Below are 20,679 nucleotides of genomic sequence, written 5' to 3'. Positions count from 1 at the left end.
CCCCGGGCAACATGGTCACGATATAAATGGGTCAAGGAGGCTTCTAGGCCTGGCTGTTCAGACCGCTAACCGGGAAGCATACGGAGTAGTGGATGACCGCTATAAAACGGCTCGTATGTAGGATGCTCCGTACGGAGCAAAATACGGGAGTGTCAAGGAGGCTCTTGTTGCTCCATTGAGTATCTCCATACTTCGACTCCTCACAAGCCTGATCATTTGCACTGTCTCACATTCAGCCCTCGTGCTTAGGTCAGCCACCACAGCCGCTCATGTGACCACGCGCAAGTGCTCTTAGCTCTAGGCAGCCGCTCGTTTCCAACGCTTTTGGCAGCACCGAATAGTAGTAAACCACCAGCAGTTGTCCACACGTCTAACAGCAGCTGTCCAAATGTCCAGCAGGACATAAAGTGATGGTGGCGATGCAATGCCACGTGCTGCTTTGTGTAGGTAGCCTTGCAGCCTGCAAGGTTGCAATGAGATGACTGCCTCGAGCCTCACATGGCCTATCCGCTGTGCGCTGAAAGCCGCGACCCTTGTTATATGAGATAGTCATGCCCCGTACGCATCCATCTGGAAGCAGCAATACAACATGTTGAGTCCAACACAAGCCAGCATGAGCAGCGATTCGTTCCATTCCGAGCCGCCCTTCTCGGTCGACGTGCTGCACCCGGCTGACGGCTCTGCTCGGCCGCCGCTGGAATCGCTCCTCCCGGGCGTCTATCGCGAAGCGGGCCAGTCGGTGCTGACGGTGCCGGCGCTGACGGCGGCGTATCTGACGGCGGAGCTGGACCTCGGTCGTCTCGACGACTACAGCCACCACTGGTTCTGGCTGCTGGACTCGCCGGCTCTTCCGCGGCCGCTGCACGACTGCAGGCACAAGTCGCGCGTCATCTGTCTGACGGAGCGGCTGGACCGCCACCTGGGCCTGGGCCTGAGTGCCGGTGGTGGTGGCAGTGCCAAGCAGACGCTGCTATTTGTCAAGCCGCTGCCGCGTCTCTTGCTAGACGTGCGCTTCTGGCAGATGCTGTCGTGCAACCGTGGAGACAGCTCACACACCCACGCCCACTGCCCGAAACACCATCTCTGGGAATGCGCCCTCGGCTTTCTCTACTCGTACGCAGCCCTGGTGCCGTGCGAGAGCGACTTTCGCCTCGCCCAGCACCACGGACTGCTGCCGGCCGAAGTCGCCTGGACTGGCTGGCGCGTGCTCGTCGGCCAGGTGGCCACGTGTGCGGACGTGCGCGGCCGCCGGTTCCACCAGCGCTTCCGGTACGGCGAGCTGTGGCTGCACCGGCTGCGCGAGATGGCGCAGCTGCGTCGCGGCGGGTTGCTGCCCGTTCTCGTCGGCCGGCTCGACCGCATCGGCCGCTTCTTCCAGGACAACGTGCGGTCGCTGGCGTCGCTGGTCGCGTACATGGCCGTCGTGCTGAGCGCGCTGCAGACCGGCCTCACGACCGTCCGCCTGGCCGACAGCGCCGCGTTCCAGTCCCTGGCTGCCGGCTTCACCGTCTTTGCCCTCGTTGGACCCCTCGCTGTCGTCCTCGGCTGCGCCCTCTACTTTGGCGCCTCGCTCCTCTACCACGTCGCTGTCCACTTCGTGACCGGTCACCTGCGCGCAGCCGACGGCGGCACCACGTCTCGCGAAGACCTGGCCGCCTACGGGCACTGGGACGAAAAGAGCGAGGTATAGCCGAGGCTGGTCAACCAAAAAGCTGTTGCTGCTCACTCCGTCTCCGCAATCACTGCTGCTGTCACAGATAGACCTGCTGCAAGGCACGAGAGGGAAATGACAGGCTTGCCGCCCCGGTCGTCCTGGGTATCTTCGAGATAAATGGCGCAAATCAATTGTTCGGACGTTATCTAGGTAGCCACCTGGTTGGTGTGATCACAAATGGAAAATGGCCAGAAGATGGAACACATTCGGTTTGAGAAATGTGCCGTCCCGAGGAAAGCGCAAGTCTGCAGTTGGCAGCAACTGCCAAATTGGGAATTACATGTGATTACACACACAAGACGATGCTCATGTTCTATTCGATGAATAAGCAGCAATATGAATTCTACAAAGTCTTTGAGGCCGCACGACGGACCATCCACTCCCACCTGAAACAAAGGAAAACAACCAGAAACGCCATCCCGACCGGCCATGAAAACGTGAGTATCATAAGTTTTGTGCACGAGACCAGTATGCACGCAGTAAAGGGATGCGAGAAGCGAAGAGCAGGTTCAGATGGTGGACTCCATGCCCAAGGGAGCCAGTCTCGGGGTGGTGACCGGCGGCGACGGCCAGATGGACAGGTCGGCCAGACGCGGGTCCGAGGTGGCGCTAGACCGTGACGACGTGTGGGACGAGCGGGAGAAGGGCGAGGTGCCGGTAGAAGAGGACAGTGAGGCCGAGTGAGAGCGAGACGAGAACGAGGGCGTTGGTGATGGGACGGCAGTGGTCTGTTCCAGTCTGCTGTGTTTGGAGCTGCTGCTGTGGTGATGGCGATGGTGGTGGTGGTGGTGTTGATGGTGTTGTTGCTGTGGAGACGATTGTGAAGACTGTGAAGCTTGTGAGGCCTGTGAAGTCTGTGTCTGTGCAGCTTGAGCTTGTGGACTTTGAGCCTGTGCGACCTGCCGCAGTCCCGGGCTGTGCGGACAGCGTCCCTGGCCGACGGAGCGGCGATGGCTGTGGAAGGAGCACTGGCGGAAGCCAAAGTGGCGGTCATCGCGCCGCAGATGGTTGCTCGGGATGCGCAGCTGCGGGTTCTTGATCCGCACGTCGGCAGCGCTGGCGGCCATCTTGTCGATATGGGCGTCGTAGTCAGCGCGCAGGGCCGGGAACGTGACCAGCAGGCGGCCGAGCGCGGCCGCATCCTCAGCGTCGCCGCGGCTCGACAGATTCGCCAGCGTCCAGGCCAGCAGGGCAACGGCCCACTTGCGCAGCCGACAGGCCGCGACCGGGTCGTCGTCGCAGTCGCCGTAGAGAAAGCCGATCAGCTGCGGCGTGGCCTCCCAGTCGAGCCGCAGGTAGAGGTCCTGCAGCGCGTCCATGGCGGCGTCCTGCAGGGCCGGGATGTCGGCCCGGGCACCAAACAGGTGGGCGTACACGAGATGCCAGTGCAGGTCGCTGCGGGAGGGCGCTGCACCCAAAGATGGCGACGGCGATGCGAGTCCGGGTGGTGTCCGCAGCCGCACCTCTTCCTCGGCACTGGCACCGGCCATGTCGTCAATGGCCGCACGGAACGCATGGCCGCGGTAGAGCCACAACACAAAGAGCTCAAACATGCCGGCTGACTCGGCTGCGAGCCAGAGCACAATGGCCGACGACGTCGTCCGAGGCCGCGACACCGAGGCCGGACATGACGACAACGAGGCGGCCGAAGACGCCAGGCCTTCAGGCACGGCCGCAAGACTGTCGCGGAACAGGACGCTCGAGGCGCACAGCAGACGTCGATGGACGACAAATTCGCGCTGGTCGGGACCGACACGGACGCGGACCAGGTCGCCAGGACAGCTGAGAGGTTAGTGGATGAGACAAAGGACGAAGGACCAAAAAACGAAAAAGACAAGAATGAAAGAATCCATCGAATGTTCGGGAAACCTACTGGTCAGCCATGTCCACGAGATGGCTCGATGCGTGTCGTCCGTCGTTCGATTCGCTTTCGCTCGGTTCTTTTTCTGGGTCTCGATAGATCGAACCACTCCCTCCAGCAGACGGGCCGCTTCTTGTACTCCTCTGCCTGTGCGAGCATCCAACCACACGCCCTGCCCCCAGCGTCACCTCAGCGCGTGCCGTGCCTGCCTGGTGGGAGCGCCAGCGAGCCAGACCGTCGCAGCGAAAGAGGAGAGCCGCCAAAAGAAGGGAACGCTCGCGTCAAAGAGGCGTTAAGAGCCTGCACTAGCTCCCAGAGTGGCAACAGTGCCGATGCATGACAGCTAGAGAGGGGGCGCTTGCTCGGTAGCAGGCCTCCTTTGCTCCGTACTCCGTATCCTCCTGCCTGTCTGGTTTTCGTTCGCTTCTTCGTACGTTCGTTCTCCTCTTCGCCTTCCTCTGTTCCCCTCTTCCTCTCTTCCTCTCTTCCTCTCTTCCTCTCTTCCTCTCTTCCTCTCTTCCTCTCTTCCTCTCTTCCTCTCTTCCTCTCTTCCTCTCTTCCTCTTTTCCTCCTTCTCCCTTCATCCTTCCAGAATTACCTGTCGATCCCAGACGATCGCGATAAGAACCCCATTGCTCGGCCCCTCTGTCGCTCCTGCATTATTTCGACTAACCATCGTTTCGTTTCGAACGTCCGTGTCTGGCCAGGGGGGGTGCGTGCGGCAAAAATAGAAGAAACTGGCGGCTTGGAACATCACTGTCAGTCATCTAGTGCGACCTGCTACTGGACGACATATTCCGCTAATCCCGCGCGCCACTGGTTTTAGCCCGCTGCAGAACGGCTAGTCCTGGCCTGATTGGCCAGACGCCAGCAACGCCGCCGTTCCTGACTAAGACGGTGCATGCTAGGGCCGTTTCCAACAAGCTTTGGCTTTAAGCTTTTCTCGCTCAAGCTCATGGCTGTGGATACACGAAATTGCAATGGGGCTGTGTTTACGGAGCAGGTTTCGGGCACAACATGTGACGAAAAGCCGCACGCCTATTGATGCTCGTATCGTACTCCGTAGATCAATTAAGATAGCATTGCCCTGGTTGGATTGGCCTCATGTCGCTTACAGAATGTCCATGCCTGTCGTCCGCTAGTATACGTAGACAAAGTTTATGTTCTCCTTGTCCGACAGATCCCCGAAGGCGGTGGTGTTGAGCCCGTACGAGTCGTCTGTCACGACCCCGTCCGCACGCAGTTCTGCCCGCTGCTGCTCCTTCTTTCGATTCTCCCAGATGAAGACGGCCCGAAAGACGAAGAAGAGAAGCAGCTCGAGGCAGTTGGCCACGAGCAGCGACCCGATGCCCAGGTGGTATGTTGGTGCCTGCTTGCTCCGATAGAAAAACGGGCTGGAGATGTTGCCGACACAGGCGCCGGCCCAGATCATGCCGGCTACAATCATCTTCTTCGACTGGCCGCCAGTGTTGCCGGTGACGAGCGAGAGGCAGATCACAAAGGACGCTTGATACGAGCCAGTCAGGTAGCTGAGACACCGAGGTCAGACCGGCACAGACAAGGGCACAGCCACAGACACAGCGCCACTCACAAGCAGATCAGACGCCCGACGTAGGCATCCTTTGGCGCCAGCAAGAAGCCCAGGGCACCGGCGATCGTGGGCAGCATAAAGGCGGCGCACACGAGCGTGCGGCTGTTGAGCGGCATATGCCGGTTTACCCAAGCACCGAGGCCAATCCAGAGTACGACGATAACACCCTGCGGAATGCCCAGCAGAGCCGTGTGCAGCGTGTTGAAGCCGAGGCCCTGGATGACGAGCGTAGAGAAGTTGGAGATGCCGCCGTTTGGCACATTCGACACGAACCCGAGCAGAAAGAAGAGCCAGGTCTTGTAGTCGGCGAAGGCCTCCCACACGTGCGTCCAGTTGATCGTGCGCTGCTCAAACCGCGTCTGGTTGCGCCGCATGCGTGCGATCATCACCAGCCGCTCGTCGTGCGAGAAACCACGGAACCGCGTCGGTGAGTTAGGCAGCGCCACCAGCAGACAGAGCGCCCAGCCCGAGCAGAGCGCCCCGACGATGAGGAACTCGTAGCGCCAGGACGCGAGTCCGCCTTTAATCTGACCGATACCATAGCCTGGTGTGTGAGAAGGGGCAGCAGAGAGGAAGAGAAGGGGAAACATATAAAGAAAAAAAAGGAAAGAAAAAAAAAGATAGACAGAAAACTTACCAATTAACCCCCCTCCGGCCACCCCTATCCCGTTCCACGCATACCATGCCGAGATCCGCGACGGCTGCTCCGCCTGCGTGTAAAACATGGACGTGTACAGCATAAAGGCCGGGTCCGCAATCGACTCGAACGCGCCCGAGATGACCCGCAGCGCTGCTACGGCGCCGAAGCTTTGCGCCGCCGCCTGGCACATCAAGAAGACACCCCACATGAAAATATTCAGGGCTAGATACCAGCCCGGACGGGCTCGCTGCATCAGCAGGTTCGACGGGATCGACCAGAAGAGCCAGCCAAAGTAAAACATGCTGGAGAGCCACGAGTACTGCTGGCCGTGCAGGCCAAGGTCGGCCTTGATCCCGAAGATGGCCGCATACGAGAGCGTGGTCTTGTCGACATACTGGCCGTGTCAGCAGGCCTGGAAGCGGACATGGCAGATGGCAGACGCAACTCACGTAGAAGAAATAGCACAGGCCCAGCACTGGCAGAATGCGGCGGTCCAGCTTGCGCACAACCTGCCGCTCCAGCTCGGCGTCGATGGAGCTCTCGTCCGGATACCGCGCAATGGCCTCGCGGTACAGCTCCGCATTGTCGCCCACAATTGCCGGCGGAACGGCCGTACTCTTCTCGCTGGCATCTTCCGACACCTGCTGCACCGCATTCTTGTCGTCAATGCCCCTGGTCGCCATCATCACTGTGTAGTCTGTGCTTTGACTGTCTCACAAACACGTTTTCTGCCTCCTGGCTCGTTGAAATGCAATGCCAAAAAGACAGACTTCGACCAGAACACGCAGACGTCTATTCCTCCACCACTTGGACTTTTCCCCCACCGAACGCTTCTTCCCCGCAGCCAGCGCCCGTTGCTCGGTTATTAGTGGACCCGTAGCCTTCAGAGCCCCACCGAACCTCTGCAAACCCTCCGTTGATCCGCTAATAAAATGCCTTCTGGTCGCTGTGCGGGGATTAGAGATAGAGAAGGTCACCTACTGGCCCGAGAGGTAGGTGCAGACGATGTTGCTATCCCACATGGGTCCGATAGGACATGTTGCCTCATCCTTGTCCTTGTCCTAGTACGAGTAGTGCTTGAAGTTCTTCACCGATTGGCCGAGCTAGGTCTTAGCCGCCGTGAGCTGTCATGTCAATGTGACGGATAGCAATATCTTACGACTTTGGGGAGCCGACGGTCGAGTCCCTACTGGTCTGTTGGGACGATCACGGTCTAGGCACATTCTGGTTCAGATAACAGTCCGACCTACCGGTCTCGACCCTAAGACCTGGCTTGTGAGTAACCAGGCTGTATGATGCTTGCTGAGGGGAAACCGTACCGCCATGTCATCATGGCGATGGGCCGACAACTCACTCAGCAATCGCAGCATTTGCATGTTGCCAAGGCTCGCCGCCCTAGCAAGACGTCTTACATGGCGCGGTGAGACGTTCGACAATGCGCACAAACATGCCGTTTTGTTCGTTATGCCCGACGGACACGCCGTTCATGTCACGGCCGAAAGGGCGTCTTGTTGCCACCTGTGCCGTCATAGGTGTTCGCATCGTGAGCGTGAAAAGAGCTCTTTGGCTGAACGGTCACCTCCGAGCCCGGCTTACGACTGGAAGGCTGTTGGTATTTGACACACAGGCGAGGTATTCGCCTCCAAAGCACCATTTCGGCACTAGCCGATATAAGTCCGCCGCAAAGCCATAATCTCGGCGTGCTTGGCAAACCAGCTTGGATGAACATGTCCTTGTGTGTGATATGCCACGTAGCGGCAAACTGTGCCGTTGCGACAACCAAATGAAGCTGATTAATCGCCATCGGGCGCCGGGTTAATTGGACTAGTAATGGTGACATGACGACAGATTGCTGACCTCATCGTATTTTCAATCCTACAATCCTTACATCGGTGCCAGGGGATTTCTCGGAAACCTCGACGATAAAAGGAAGCGTAGCCGCCAGAGAGTTGTCCAGCGTTGTCTGAGCCTCAGCACATTTCTCGGAAGAAATCACCCTTTGCAGAAACCGCATCACATCCACTGCCATGTCGTCATCGATCTCGTTCCCGACCGGCGTGACGAAGCGCGGCTTCAACACGTACAGCCTGCCGGCCCCGGGGGCACCCTACTACACGCCGGCCCAGACACCGCCGACAGGCACGGCAGAGACAGCCGAAGACGGCGAGACCAAGCCGGTGCCGACGCTGTTCACGCCGCTGACGATCCGCGGCGTGACCCTGGCGAACCGGATCACGGTGTCACCCATGTGCATGTACTCGGCCGACGACGGACACGCGACCGACTTCCACCTCGTGCACCTGGGCCAGTTCGCGCTGCGCGGCGCCGGCCTGACGTTTGTGGAGGCCACGTCGGTGCAGCCCAACGGGCGGATCTCGCCCGAGGACATGGGGCTGTGGGCCGACAGCCAGGTGGCGCCGCTGCGGCGCATCGTCGATTTTGTGCACGCGCAGGGCCAGAAGATCGGCGTGCAGCTGGCTCACGCGGGCCGCAAGGCGAGCATGATGGCGCCGTTTGCAGCGAAGCACCGCACGGTGGCGCAGACAGCCGGTGGCGGCTGGCCCGACAACCTCGTGGGCCCGTCGGCGCTGGCGTACGACGTGAGCACGCCGACGCCGGCGGCCCTCTCGCTGGCCGCCATCCGCGACATGGTCGAGGCGTTTGCGGCAGCCGCACGGCGGGCCATGGAGGCCGGCTTCGACGTGGTGGAGATCCACGGCGCGCACGGCTACCTGCTGAACCAGTTCCTGTCGCCGCAGTCGAATGTGAGTTGCAAGACACAAAGAAACCTGATGTCGATCTCGGTCTTAGACAACCAACTAACCCCCCTCCCCACCCCAGAAACGCACGGACGAGTACGGCGGCAGCTTCGAGAACCGCACGCGGCTGCTGTTCGCCGTGATTGCGGCCGTCCGTGCCGTGGTCCCGTCGACGACGCCCGTCTTTGTGCGCGTCTCGGCGACTGAGTGGCTCGAGAAGGTGACGAACGAGCCGTCGTGGACGGTCGAGGACACGATCCGGCTGGCGCAGCTTCTGCCGGCCGCCGGTGTCGACCTGATGGACGTCAGCAGCGGCGGCAACAGCCCGCACCAGAAGATCGACGTGCACCCGCACTTCCAGACCGACATTGCGGCGCACATCCGCAAGGAGCTGGACGCCGACGCTGGTGCCAACACGGGCAGCAAGAAACTGCTGCTCGGCACTGTCGGACTGATCACCACGCCGGAGCTCGCCCGCGACGCCGTGCAGAAGGGCGGCGTGCCTGGTGGCCGTGTCGTCGAAGCCGACCTGGCTCTCGTTGGGCGTCAGTTCCTGCGCCAGCCTGACTTCGTTCTTTGGGCGGCCCATCAGCTCGACGTCGACGTCAAGTGGCCGCTGCAGTATTCGCGGGCGCACTGGAAGCAACAGCCGCTATAGACCGAGAGGGCCACTTGGAAACTAAACAAGAATGCTGCATTTCTAAACCAAAGACAAAGACAAAAGACGAGAGACGAAAGACTAGGCAGAAGCGGCAAAACGCCATAGAAACGCCAATAGAAACGATCATGACATAAACTGGGCCCCTGGCCTCTGATCCGTTCCTTCCCCGTGTATGTGTTGCAAGACGCGCTCCTTCCGCACAAGGCGCAGCCTGTCGAGTCATGTGATGCAGGAGTAGAAGGCCTAGCATTTCTGCTCCCGTAGATGCCTTCTCTCCCACCAGTCCCATCCGTCCTACCAGCCTCATCAGTCGCAGTACCACTTGTCCGTCGGCACGCCGGCCGCGGGGGCGTCGTCGTCGGCCTGTACGATCCGCTGCTTCCCCCGCTTGGCGGTCACGACCACAGGTTGAGTCATCGCGCGGGCGGCCAGGTCGGAGGCGACGAGGGCCCGGAGCAGCTCGACGACGACGGCACGGCCGGTAGCGATGCGCTCGGGCGCGGCCGACGCGGGCACATGCAGAAAGGCGACGCGGAGGCGGCTGTCGGGATCGGGCAGGGTGACCTGGTCGTTGGTGATGACGGGATCGCCGCGTCCACGGCGGTAGAGATGGGCCAGCGACGAGAAGTAGGTAAAGTCGCAGAGGTAGCGGCCGGCATCGATAGAGACACGCAGGTCCGGCGGCGACTCCGGCGACACGGCGGCAACAGCAGCCCGCCAGCGCGGCAGCACGTCGTCGAGGTCGAGATGCGACTCCAGCGACGGCGGCACGCCATACCAAGCCCACTGCCGATTCGTGCTGTCGACCGTTGGCAGGCAGTCGTCGACGTCGGCGATGCGGTAGCCGTCACGGCGACCGATGCGCTCGATGGAGTAGTGCAGCCGCGGGCCGGCCATGCCGATGTGCAGCATCAGGTCGATGCGCCGTGGCGGCGTAAAGGCGCCACCGCCGCTCAGCTTCACCGTCCGGCCGTCCCACAGCTTCGGCACCAGGTCACGCACCGTTCGGAATGCCACCCGGATCGGCTCAGGATACACGACGATGCGCACCGGCGGGAATCCTTCCTGGTCGGCTGTCGACGACGGCAACGCTGCTGCTGGCAGATAGGCCGGCAGCCTGCTCGCAATCTCCCACGATGGGTTCGCCGGGTATTCGTCCCGGAACGGCTGCAGCGACAGAAACAGCATCGTCAGCAGACAACTCGCCTCTTGTCTCTTGGCTCTCATCTCTCGTCTCCTCTTCCCCACCACACAACTCTTCTCCACAACATCACAGCTCACGGAACGCTGGAAATGCAACCTACCGCAAAGCCCGTCACGAGCACCGTATACTCGTCCCGCTCTTCTTCGATAGAGCCCATGGTTTTGGTATTCCAAAATCGGAAATCGGAAATCGGCTGAAATGCGCACAAAAACGACGGGTATCTGGGGATGTATGCAAAGGGAGGTGAAACTCTATGCTAGTAAAACGAAGAGACGCTATCTAAAGCGGCCATGAAATAGAGAATGAGAACGAATAAGAGCCAAGACCCGCGGCACCTATACGACTACTGTCACGACAACAGCAGGCAGAAAAGGAGAGAACAACTGCGCGCGAATGCACCCTGCAATTCGCGTGATGTGGGCAAGAGGCCCGATCGATCGTATGGTCACCAATAACGAAAGGCCTGGCCGCTCTGAACCCCACGCCGGTGGGTCGGCCGACTGACGTCGTCTTACCTCCGTATTGCAGAGCCGTCTGAACGAGGACCCCGTTCTACCTTGTCCTCCTATCGTACTCGTCCTCGTCGATCTTGCCCGCGGCCCGAATGGCTGCAAACAGCCCCAGAGCCTGCCAGCAATCTGGTGACTGTCCTGGCTGCCTAAATGCCTCAACTCCTCGTCGCCTGCTGCTGTGTTGGCATGCTACAAATGGAGAGGACCACGGTCATCTGCTCTCACCGCCTGATTTGTCATTGGTCCCGAATCCCCGAATCCTCGAATCCACAATGGCTCGATTAGAAACCCGACGTTTGTATTGAAAGACCGCGCGTTGGACCCAAACAGCGTCTGAAGCGATATCTGGTTTTATTCCCTCGAAACAATGAAAAACACCTGTTCCAATGCTCTGTTGCAAATTGTAGTGCCATGCTTTTGACCCAGACGCCCTGCCGACCAGACACGAAAAAAAAATGACTCGAATGATAAGAGTAAATCAATGCGGCTTTGCGAACCCCCTTGCTCCATATTCATACCCCGTGTCCGGATCCAATCCTTTGATGCATATGACGACAGAGAAACGACAAAAGAGGAAGGACAAAGGAAGAGACCAAATAGTAGGACAAAAGAAAATCCGTCTGACGACAAAAGAAATCCCAACGCAAATGAGAGGACGCAAACGAGCACACACGCAATCTCGTTGCCTCGTGCACACGGCTTGCAGGACACTAGGCTGCCAATGCTAGCCCGCTGTCCAGCGATGAGCTGGCCGACCGCGGGTGCTCGCCCTTGGCGCCATCTTTGTTGCCACCGGCTTCCACCACTGCTGTCACTGTCCCCTGTCCCTCTGCGCTGATCGTGCTGCCTGCGTCAGAGCTCACAATTGTCGACAGCTTCGGCCGCATCGTCGACGCATGGTCCGGCGACAGCGCCGGCTCCGGTGCCCTCACCACAGGTCCCGTAGTTGGTGCCGTCTTCGTCTTCGGCTTGTTGTCGCCGTCGTCCGACGACCATTCGGCTGCTTCGATCGACGATGCCAAGCTTCCGCTTCCACTTTGGCTGCGCGTCCGGCCCTGCTTGTTGCTTCGGTGCTGGTTCTTTGGCCGGAGCCCCGACGGGTTTCGGGCTGCTGTCCGGTTGGGTGTGCGACTGCCGGCCGCCATGTCTCCCGCATCATCGGCCGATGGCGTCGCAGCCCTCGTGTAGCTGCCGGTAGCGCTAGTGTTGGACTCGGCTCTGCGCCGCCGAGCCTCCATGGCCATCTTGCGCGGGAGAGACACCTCTGAGCCGGCCGCGTTCGACCTCCGTCCCTTCGTCATTGTCGAGCTCGCAACACTGCCGCTCCGGCTGACCGGGACCTTGCCTTCCATCACCTTGGCTGGCGGCGGCGGCTGCAGCATCCAGTGCAGCCCGTCCTTGTGTGCCGGCTTGCTAGAGACCACGGGCGGGTGGTACTCGTTGACGGGAGGGTTATTCACTGGGGGCGCGTAGAAGTTGGCGCGGTCCTCGTCCGTGATCGGCCGTTCCTTGCCGAGCTTGCTCTCGATTAGACGGCCAGCCGACGAGCCGGCCTTGGCGATCGCATCCATCAGTTTGTTCTTTGTAGACAGCTCGCTGCCCCAGAGCTCTTCGTCCTCCCGCTGGTACCGCTTGTGGTTCCACCCTTCGTCCGACGTCGTGTTTGTGGCCGACGCCTCCACCATGTTTATACTGTGCGTATCGTCCGGCACCAGAGTCGGGCTCGAAGGCGGCGGACAGTTGCTGTTGGCGCTCCCGTTGCCTTGCGTAGAGGCGGAAGCTCCACCCGGCCAGCTTCCGGGTCCGCCACCCATGTCGGTTATCGGGCAGCTGAAGTCGATTGGCGTGCCCGTGTTGCTACTAGCAAGACTGCTGCGTGTAACTAGGCTGCTATCCTTGCCGGCACTCGTAAGTTTCCGTTGACTGGTATTCTTGCTAGTGCCACCAGCCCGTCCCTTCTTTGGCAGACTGGGTCCCATCATAATCTCTTCCTGCCAGTAGGGATTCACGTTAAAGGGGCTGGGATGGCGGTAGAGATCTGGCTCTTCATCGTCCAGGCGTGCTCGCTCTTTGCGTTCCCGGCGAGACTGCTTTCGCGTCCGGTAGCGGCTGCGGGCCGAAAGGCATGGTGTGCAGGCCAAGACATAGAACAGGGCCGACTGAATGGCGACGGGGAAAGCCATAATGGGAACTTTCGGACCACGTTTCTTTCCTCCTCCTTTCCGACACCTCTTCTATTGCCCACCCTCCTGTTCAGTCTTTCCAGATCAGTTGTCCTGGTTCCCCTTTTTCCGGTTGTCCGCACAGACTCTCGAAAGTCTGGCAATGCAGATTTCAACCGTAGGTACTCAGCATGTGTGCACCTGAGATTCGGGAGGGAAGTCGGAAAAGCGATTGGGTTCGAGACAGTGTTGACGGATATATGTTGGCTGCGTATGCCAGCTCCACAAAGGAGGATCTCGGAACGGACTTCCTGCAAGCTGAACATGCGTTGCAGGCAGGAAGCGGATCGAGTGGCTAGCAGACTCGCTGCGCGAGCCGCACAATGAAAGCGGTGGGCTGGAGTCTTCCTGCTCGAATGAGCTGACGATTTAGAGGTGTGGCTGAAGCTCTAGCGACGGCCAAGAGATACGTCTTGGGTACAACAAGAGAAGACGGCCGTTGCGTGGTCCTGCCGGATTGTCGAATGAGCGAATGGCGGTGGGTGTAATAGCAGGGCCACCGGTTTTGTTCTGTTCTGGTCCTGTCCTGCTAGCTATTTTTGGGGGGAGCAGTGTGGTGCGGAAGTGCTCCGTAGAGGAAGGGAGGGGGGCCCTGTATGAGAAATTGACGCGAGAAAGGCCCTGCAGATGTAGCAATGCCCCAACCTCCTTTCGTTGGCAGTGTCGTGTTTGGCGGAGCGCAATTGGCACTCGAACGAAATTGGATGGGAGGCCTGTTTGAAGCTGTTATTGGCGTGTGTTTGGGTGAGATTCTGTATCTTTAGCGACAGTTTGGGTGGAGAAACGAGAGAGGAGCCAGAAACAGGATGTTCTGGCCAGCCGATGGCAAGGAAGAGCACGGCGAAAGACTTTGAAATCTAGGAGGAGACTTGATATACCCCATAGAACAAGAAGGGGAAAGCGAGTGAATGCGAAATGCGGGATCGTTGCTTAGGAGGGGGACACGGGGCGGAATGTGAGATAGGATTCGACTTGTTGGACGTTCAGGGGAAATGAGGGGGGGAGCGTAAACGAGAGAAGGCCATCCATACCATCTATTAGCGCTACAGAATTAACGAAGAACAAGCACGAACCAGGCCTGTGTTATCAGTGGAGACGAGGTTACGAGCTGGCGAGGGATCTTTCGAAGGCAGGCGCCAAGCAAGTCGGAGGTCCTTCTTTCCCAGGATGGGTCCTGCCGCTTGGACGGCACGGCGTAATAAGAGGGCAATACGCCTTCCTTGCATGGCCATCTTATAGCACTCCGCCACCCCATTGCCTGCGCCGTTACGGAGTACTCCGTAGCACGGACACGGCTTTAGGGGGGAGGGGGGCTGCCAACCCCGTAAACTCTTCTCTCAGCACGCTTTGGGAATGCCTGTCTCACCCGACAGACGGTAGAGCATCTTTGCTCATCTATGCTTAACCAGCGTCAGCTGAAACGTATTAGAGCTAGCCGGCAAGTGCTCGGCCCACCCTAACAATGAAGAAAAAAAACCAGGACAAAGAACAATTGGGGTTCGCAGACACTGCAAATCTCCTCGTGGCTTTTAGCCTGATAGGCTAGATGAACCGGCTTGATTAGTCTTGCCCTGTTTTCTACTAGCCGTCCTGGAGTTCTTGAGGCATAAACCATTGAGAGCGATAGTCTGCCACGCTTCTCTCGTTGCTGTTCCCGTCGCTTTTCCCGTTCCCGATCCAAGTCCTGGCTTAAGGACCTCCTCACCGTCTTTTTCTCACGTGAAAGTACGAGTACAGACCGCGTTGGATGCGCTGTTTGAATAGGCTCGTACTCCGTAGACTCTATGCCATGTTCTCTTACGGCCTTCTCTGTCCTCCTAAGCTTGCATCTTCTGTTCCTACGTATGCGCTCCGTACACACACCAGATACAATCAAAGACCCTGGTCGCCGATCTGCTCATCGTCACCTATTCCGTCTTATGAAATAGGAGACGTCCCTCCTTTGAAGCCTGGTTCTTGCAATCTGTATTGCACGGCGTAGCCTCATGCGATCACCGCCTTCTCCACTAATGGGTGCTCGCCATAATAATGGCCACCTGTGCCTGCAAGCATCCATCAGAACAAAGACGTGTCTTGCATATGCACCTCTCCACCGCTCTCCACAGGCTTCTTACAAACCGGGGCCTTACGAGTCCTCGCATGCGGGAGATAAGCAAAAGGAAAAAGCGAGCATTCTTTGTACGACGTAATCTTTTTTCGCTCGCTACCATACAATGGGTACTGGGCTGTCGTTTCTGCCAAACACTGAAAACGTGAATAGCAACAAATAGGGGGAAATAGAAAGATCAGCAATTATATCAGCAACATGAAGAGGCTGTTTTCTCTTATCCCGCGACTCCAAACCATTCCAAACATCAGAGGGCAATTCCTCGCACGCTTTGTTCAGCGGCAGACATATCAAAGACATGTCTGCCTAAGACGCAGGGCTGGATGCTGGCGGAATGCCAAATGCATCACGCACCCCACAGCCATGCAGCACTTTTGTCCGACCGTAATATATACACAAATAACAAGCTGAGCTGTGCACAAACCCGCATTGTCCCAGCCTCTGCCCCTCACGCAAGGCGGGGGCCGTCTTTAACGGACGTGGACAAAATAAAAGGAGTAAAGGAAAGGAAGATCGCGAAGCGTGCATGACGGCGAGTAGCTCGGACGTGGAGCTTAGACATCCCACTCGGCCTCCTCCTCGGCCGGTGTGTCAGTGCTCAAGGCAGCAAATGCCGACTTTTGTGTGAATGACTTCACGGCGGAAGACCCGCTGCCAGCGACAAACACGGGTGCCACCTTCGGTGCAGCCGTATCGGCGTGTCCGTTCTCGCCGGCATCCGCAGCCTTCGATTTGCGAGACTTGGTCTTGACCGTGCTCCACGACTCTTCTTCTTCCTTCCGCAGCATCTCCATCTGCTCTTCTTCTGAAGGAAGGGACGACATCCAGTCTTCACCCTTGTCGCCAGACCGTGCCGACGACTTGGAGGCATCCGTGTGCACGGCGTTCGAGTCGAACGTGTCAAGCGGCTGGGCGGGGATGAAGGTGGCGCTACCAGCAGAAGCTTCCGCAGATGACTTCACGCCATTGCCCGTCCATGCACTCGATGCGCTGGTCTGTGCTGCCACAAAGGCGGAACCATCTTTGGCGGCACGGCCCTCGGCGAGCCGTGCAGTCCGGCGCTGCGCCTCCAGCTTGGACTTGCGCTCCACCTCAGCTTCCTCGCGTGCTGCCTTGGCCTGCTCCACCTTTTTCCGGTTCTGGCGCTGCTTCTTCGTCTCAACAGGCTCCGGTGCCGCCTTTGCCTTCTTTGCCTTCACCGGCTTGTCTTCTGAGACGGTCAGGCGCAGAACCGACGGGCCTGGTGCTTGCTTTTCGAGCATGTCGCTGACACCTCCAGCCGCGACGGCGCCGAGGACAGGCGAGGCCACTGACGAGCGGTCATCATCGGCATCAATGCCAGCCGTAGACGATGGGGCAGAGACGGCGGCGGCAGTCTCAGTGGTCACAGGGAGCTCCTCGGCGCGGGATTGCTTCACGCTCTTCTGCCGGGTGTCGTCCTTTGCCTTGCTAGAGATTTTGGTTCCTTGCTTCACGCTGGCAAGCTGGCGGGCAAACTCCCGATTGTTGGCAGCGTCATCATCAGAACTGTACGTGTAGATGATCGGAGGCGGAGGTGCTGTCACTGTGGCAGCTGCCGATTTTGCGGCCTGCGGAGGCTCGCTTGCCCGTGCCCGCTTCGGTTTGGCTTCTTTCTGTTCCTTCCGCTGGGTTGGGAAATGCCGCTCCTGCCGCTGTTTTTGCTGTGCTACTTTGGCAAGCTGTGCCGGATGGCTTTTGCTCCATTCGCGGAAGCTGTAGGCACCAAACAGGCCCAGAACGGCGGCCCAGCCGATTAACGTAGACAGAGTGACACCCATGGCAGCTCGCGAATCAAGGCTTGGCAAAGTTTGTAGTGAAGAGGGCGGTATGAGAGAACACCGACAAGTTCAAGCCTCGCAAGTGTTACGAGAGAAGAGCTCGTGTCCAACAAAAGCTTGCAGCACCTTCCCGTTGTGCTCGTGCGGCTCTAGATCGGATATGGTGGTCTTGGAACCGATTGGCAGGAAATGTTGGAGAAATAGGTTGGAGGTGGTCAATTCGCCTTGCAGCAACGCTGGAAGCGGATTGGTTCGTATTGAGACAGGCTCCGTGATGATATCGTGGATGGAAGTGATGGCTGTGCAACAGATGGGCGAGGCGTGTCGTAGAACGACGGACGAGAGGAAGGGAAGGGTTTGGGTGAGGCCAGAGTTTATGTCAGAACACAAATTTGCGCTGTGTGACAGTAAGAGACAGTGCCAATATGGTGGCGAAGGGGGCAAGATGATGACTTGCAAGCGTCGTTACGCGATCAAGGTGACCCAAAGGTGAAGCTATGGCGTCAAAAGAGATGAAAGGAAACGGAAGGGTGATGGATAGAAGGTGGAGGAATGGGGCTCTAGCAAGAGGATGGAGGAGAGAGGGAAGGGGTCGAGAACGGAAAAAATATAAAGTTGGGGAGCGGAGGTTGAAAAAAGGATAGTTGGCCGTGTCTCGATTTCCCCTGTGGACAGATTGTAACGAGTGCAGAAGGAGCTCTTTTACGATTCGGGCTAAGATGGGAGGCGTGATGGGGCAAGCACGACTGGGGCAGGTCCCGGTGGAAATAAACAGGTGGCTTCAGCTTCTTTTGGCAGCATTTTATTTTATTTTAATTGGATTATTAGCATTTATTCTGCTCTGGGACTAAGAGCAGACGCCGGAGAAGCGTTGTACTCGCTCGTACTCGTATCGCATCTTTCAATCAGTGCCAATCCGGCGGTGTTGTTCTCTGTATTACGAATGCTCTGTACGTTGGCTTCCTACGGAGTACTTTGACCACGCAATCTTGGCAAGGGATGCCCCTGTTCCAAACCCTCTCGCTCCGGTTTCGTGTTGTCCAGTCGGGCCGTGAGGGCGACCCTGTGGCGTATTCGCACTGTTTGCTTGATTCAAGTCAGCTGCAAGACAAAGCGTGCTGCTGCTGCTTCACGACTCTGCTCGCGTTCGAAAGGACGATGGCAAGCATGCTTGTTGGGCCCTTCCTTTGTCCGCCCGGGAAACGCGTCGAGACCGCTTACAACGACGTGGCATGTAAGATACTACGGAGCATGTAATCAATGGCATTTGTCATAGGGCCGTGCGCCTGTATTCCCGGCAAAGAGGGATGCAAGCCCCAAAAGGAAGGAAGCTGGCACAGCTGTTCGTACTCCATAGCCAGCGGCTCACCGTGGCTACCGCTTCTTGGTCATGCCATGTGTGAGAGCACGAGGTTACTCATCGACTTACTCATACTCGTGCTCCCACAGCACCACGTGTTGGTGAAATTGGGGTCTGAAGGCCATTCCGCCTCGGAGGAGACAGTATTAGAGGGGCGATAAGACCGGGGCGTTACGCAATATCGGATCCACCAGCAAGCTGGCCGGGTTTCCTCGAGAGAATCCGTTGGGCTGCCAAAAGGAGCGCCGCTCCGTACCAAAACCATAGACTCCGTAATAACACGGACTGCGATCAGCAACAAGGGCCCGAAATACGGACAGCCGGAGAGAAAGCCATGGCACCCAAAAACCGCATCATCATTGACACTGATCCCGGTGAGAACCCGCACCCGGACTTCGGTCCCCGCTTATCGTCGTGTCACGTGCTGACTACGCAGGTGTCGACGATGTTCTCGCCATGCTGCTGGCCCTCAGCGCCTCGCCTGAGGAGCTAGAGGTGGTGATGCTGTCGGTGACTTATGGCAATGTCCCGCTGCAGAGGCACGTATCTCATCTGGCCATCCTGCTTTCTCGCGTCCTCTCCGTGCACTGCTGACCAGAAGGACGGCCGCAGCTGTCTGCGCAATGTCGTGGCGCTCTTCCATGTCTTGGAGAAGGAGCTGGCATGGCGCAGCTCGACTGGCCGGGCTTCCGGTCCGGGTTTTGGAGCGCTTAAAACGTACAAGCCCATTGTCGCCTTAGGCGCCGAGCACCCGCTGGAGGACGAGCTGCTGATGGCCGACCATTTTCGTATGTCTGCCGCCGAGTCACCAGTCTGGTTTGCATCGTGTTGACTGACGGGACTTGTCCAGACGGTGCCGATGGTCTGCATGGCGTGCACGAGGCTGTAAGTCTGCTCGGCCTCTTCTCGGCCTCTGCCATTTCGGCATCGTTGACGTCATCACGCTGAGACATGTTTGCCTTTGTTTGTCTCTTGATTTAGCACCCCGATCTCAGCCCTGCGGACACGTGGAAACAGCTCTTTGCCGAGGAGAGCCAGCACGCCAGCGCGGCCGCGCCTCCGGCCGACACGGCCTCGCTCTCGGCCTTCTTCACGCCGTGCAAGACGGTGGCCCACAAGGAGATGTTGCGCATCCTTCGAGAGGAGCCGGCCGACACGATCACGATTGTGGCGATCGGGCCGCTGACCAACGTGGCACTGGCTGCAGCTGAGGACCCAGTGGCGTTTCTGCGGGTCAAGGAGCTCGTCGTCATGGGCGGCGCCGTTGATTTTCCGGGCAATATCACGCCGTCGGCCGAGTTCAACTGTTATGCCGACGCGGTGGCGGCTGCTCGCGTCTACGCGCTGACGTCACCAACGCCGGCCTCAACCATGCCGCCGCTGCTGCACGGCAAGTCCGTGCTGCCGCCGTATCCGGCCAGCCTGCCGCGGCAGTTGAAGCTGACGCTGTTCCCGCTCGACATTACGACACCGCACCTGCTCGACGAACCCTTTTTCCACGCGCAGATCGCGGCGACCGAGCAGGCCGACAGTCCGCTCGCCCGCTGGGTCCGTTCGTTTATGGACGGTACCTTCCGCAAGATCGCGTCCATCGAGGGCGAAGGCGGCGAGCTCGGCCTCTCGCTCCACGACCCCATGTGCATCTGGTACATGCTGCAGCGCGACGACCCGGCTTGGAAGCCCGTGGCTAGGCCCGAGGACATCCGCGTCGAGACCGTTGGCCAGTGGACTCGTGGCCTGCACGTTGTCGACCGCCGTGGCCGGGACCGGCCCGACGACAAAAACACCAACGTCGCCGCAGCCGCCATCACGGCCGAGACTGTCCCCGGTGGCGACGACTTGCAGATCGGCGAGGTTCCTGGCGACGACATGGGCTGGATGAGCACCAGAAGAGGCAACCGTATCAACCGTATTATCGGCTCGCCAGGCGTCGACGTCTTTGCAGGGTACCTGATGAAGAGGATTTTTGAATGCTAATATGATGATATATGCCATATATAACCATATATAAGAATAACTCAAGTCAACTTTTTACGTAACTAGCTTTCAGGGTATATCTTCCCCTCTCTCCTCTCTTTTGTCGCCAAGACCGAACCGTCTGTTCATAGCTGGAGTAAAGAGTGGACAGAGTTGTCTTTTCCAACAGATGTGTCGGTAAATCGTATAAAAATCCACTCGTCGAAAGATGGGACCGTCAGCCAGAACCCCCGTAGCAGGCTTTCCGCACTCCCTTGAGTCTTCCAGCCTCC

At 58.6% G+C, this 20,679-nt stretch overlaps 8 protein-coding genes across 8 annotated transcripts; 3 read left to right on the top strand and 5 right to left on the bottom strand.

The window, feature by feature from the left end:
* Nucleotides 1-613: 613 nt before the first annotated feature.
* On the top strand, nt 614-1,690 carry CMQ_1409 (uncharacterized protein; the record flags this gene model as incomplete). The annotated part of the gene is made up of 1 exon (XM_014318488.1): nt 614-1,690. The coding sequence occupies one exon, from the start codon at nt 614-616 to the stop codon at nt 1,688-1,690; it is 1,077 nt and encodes a 358-aa protein (XP_014173963.1).
* Nucleotides 1,691-2,223: 533 nt separating this feature from the next.
* Nucleotides 2,224-3,598, bottom strand: CMQ_585 (uncharacterized protein; the record flags this gene model as incomplete). Its single annotated transcript, XM_014317664.1, has 2 exons — nt 2,224-3,496; nt 3,588-3,598. The coding sequence occupies 2 exons, from the start codon at nt 3,596-3,598 to the stop codon at nt 2,224-2,226; spliced, it is 1,284 nt and encodes a 427-aa protein (XP_014173139.1).
* Nucleotides 3,599-4,713: 1,115 nt separating this feature from the next.
* On the bottom strand, nt 4,714-6,492 carry CMQ_1400 (major facilitator superfamily transporter allantoate; the record flags this gene model as incomplete). The annotated part of the gene is made up of 4 exons (XM_014318479.1): nt 4,714-5,104; nt 5,167-5,710; nt 5,804-6,200; nt 6,256-6,492. The coding sequence occupies 4 exons, from the start codon at nt 6,490-6,492 to the stop codon at nt 4,714-4,716; spliced, it is 1,569 nt and encodes a 522-aa protein (XP_014173954.1).
* A 1,341-nt stretch (nt 6,493-7,833) lies between these two features.
* On the top strand, nt 7,834-9,223 carry CMQ_793 (NADH:flavin oxidoreductase/NADH oxidase; the record flags this gene model as incomplete). Its single annotated transcript, XM_014317872.1, has 2 exons — nt 7,834-8,571; nt 8,648-9,223. The coding sequence occupies 2 exons, from the start codon at nt 7,834-7,836 to the stop codon at nt 9,221-9,223; spliced, it is 1,314 nt and encodes a 437-aa protein (XP_014173347.1).
* Nucleotides 9,224-9,532: 309 nt separating this feature from the next.
* CMQ_773 (pyroglutamyl peptidase type) lies at nt 9,533-10,587 on the bottom strand (the record flags this gene model as incomplete). The annotated part of the gene is made up of 2 exons (XM_014317852.1): nt 9,533-10,393; nt 10,531-10,587. The coding sequence occupies 2 exons, from the start codon at nt 10,585-10,587 to the stop codon at nt 9,533-9,535; spliced, it is 918 nt and encodes a 305-aa protein (XP_014173327.1).
* A 1,065-nt stretch (nt 10,588-11,652) lies between these two features.
* CMQ_1046 (uncharacterized protein) lies at nt 11,653-13,125 on the bottom strand (the record flags this gene model as incomplete). The annotated part of the gene is made up of 1 exon (XM_014318125.1): nt 11,653-13,125. One exon carries the CDS (start codon nt 13,123-13,125, stop codon nt 11,653-11,655), a length of 1,473 nt encoding a protein of 490 aa, XP_014173600.1.
* A 2,700-nt stretch (nt 13,126-15,825) lies between these two features.
* CMQ_515 (uncharacterized protein) lies at nt 15,826-17,070 on the bottom strand (the record flags this gene model as incomplete). The annotated part of the gene is made up of 1 exon (XM_014317594.1): nt 15,826-17,070. The coding sequence occupies one exon, from the start codon at nt 17,068-17,070 to the stop codon at nt 15,826-15,828; it is 1,245 nt and encodes a 414-aa protein (XP_014173069.1).
* Nucleotides 17,071-18,764: 1,694 nt separating this feature from the next.
* On the top strand, nt 18,765-20,407 carry CMQ_1208 (inosine-uridine preferring nucleoside hydrolase; the record flags this gene model as incomplete). Its single annotated transcript, XM_014318287.1, has 5 exons — nt 18,765-18,804; nt 18,867-18,973; nt 19,029-19,218; nt 19,281-19,315; nt 19,412-20,407. 5 exons carry the CDS (start codon nt 18,765-18,767, stop codon nt 20,405-20,407), a joined length of 1,368 nt encoding a protein of 455 aa, XP_014173762.1.
* Between the last annotated feature and the right edge of the window lie 272 nt (nt 20,408-20,679).

Source organism: Grosmannia clavigera (genome assembly GCF_000143105.1).
Source record: "Grosmannia clavigera kw1407 unplaced genomic scaffold GCSC_140, whole genome shotgun sequence".
Lineage (NCBI taxonomy): Eukaryota > Fungi > Ascomycota > Sordariomycetes > Ophiostomatales > Ophiostomataceae > Leptographium > Leptographium clavigerum.
The sequence above is the reverse complement of the archived record's forward strand: the minus strand, read 5'-3'. Positions and strand labels throughout refer to the sequence as shown.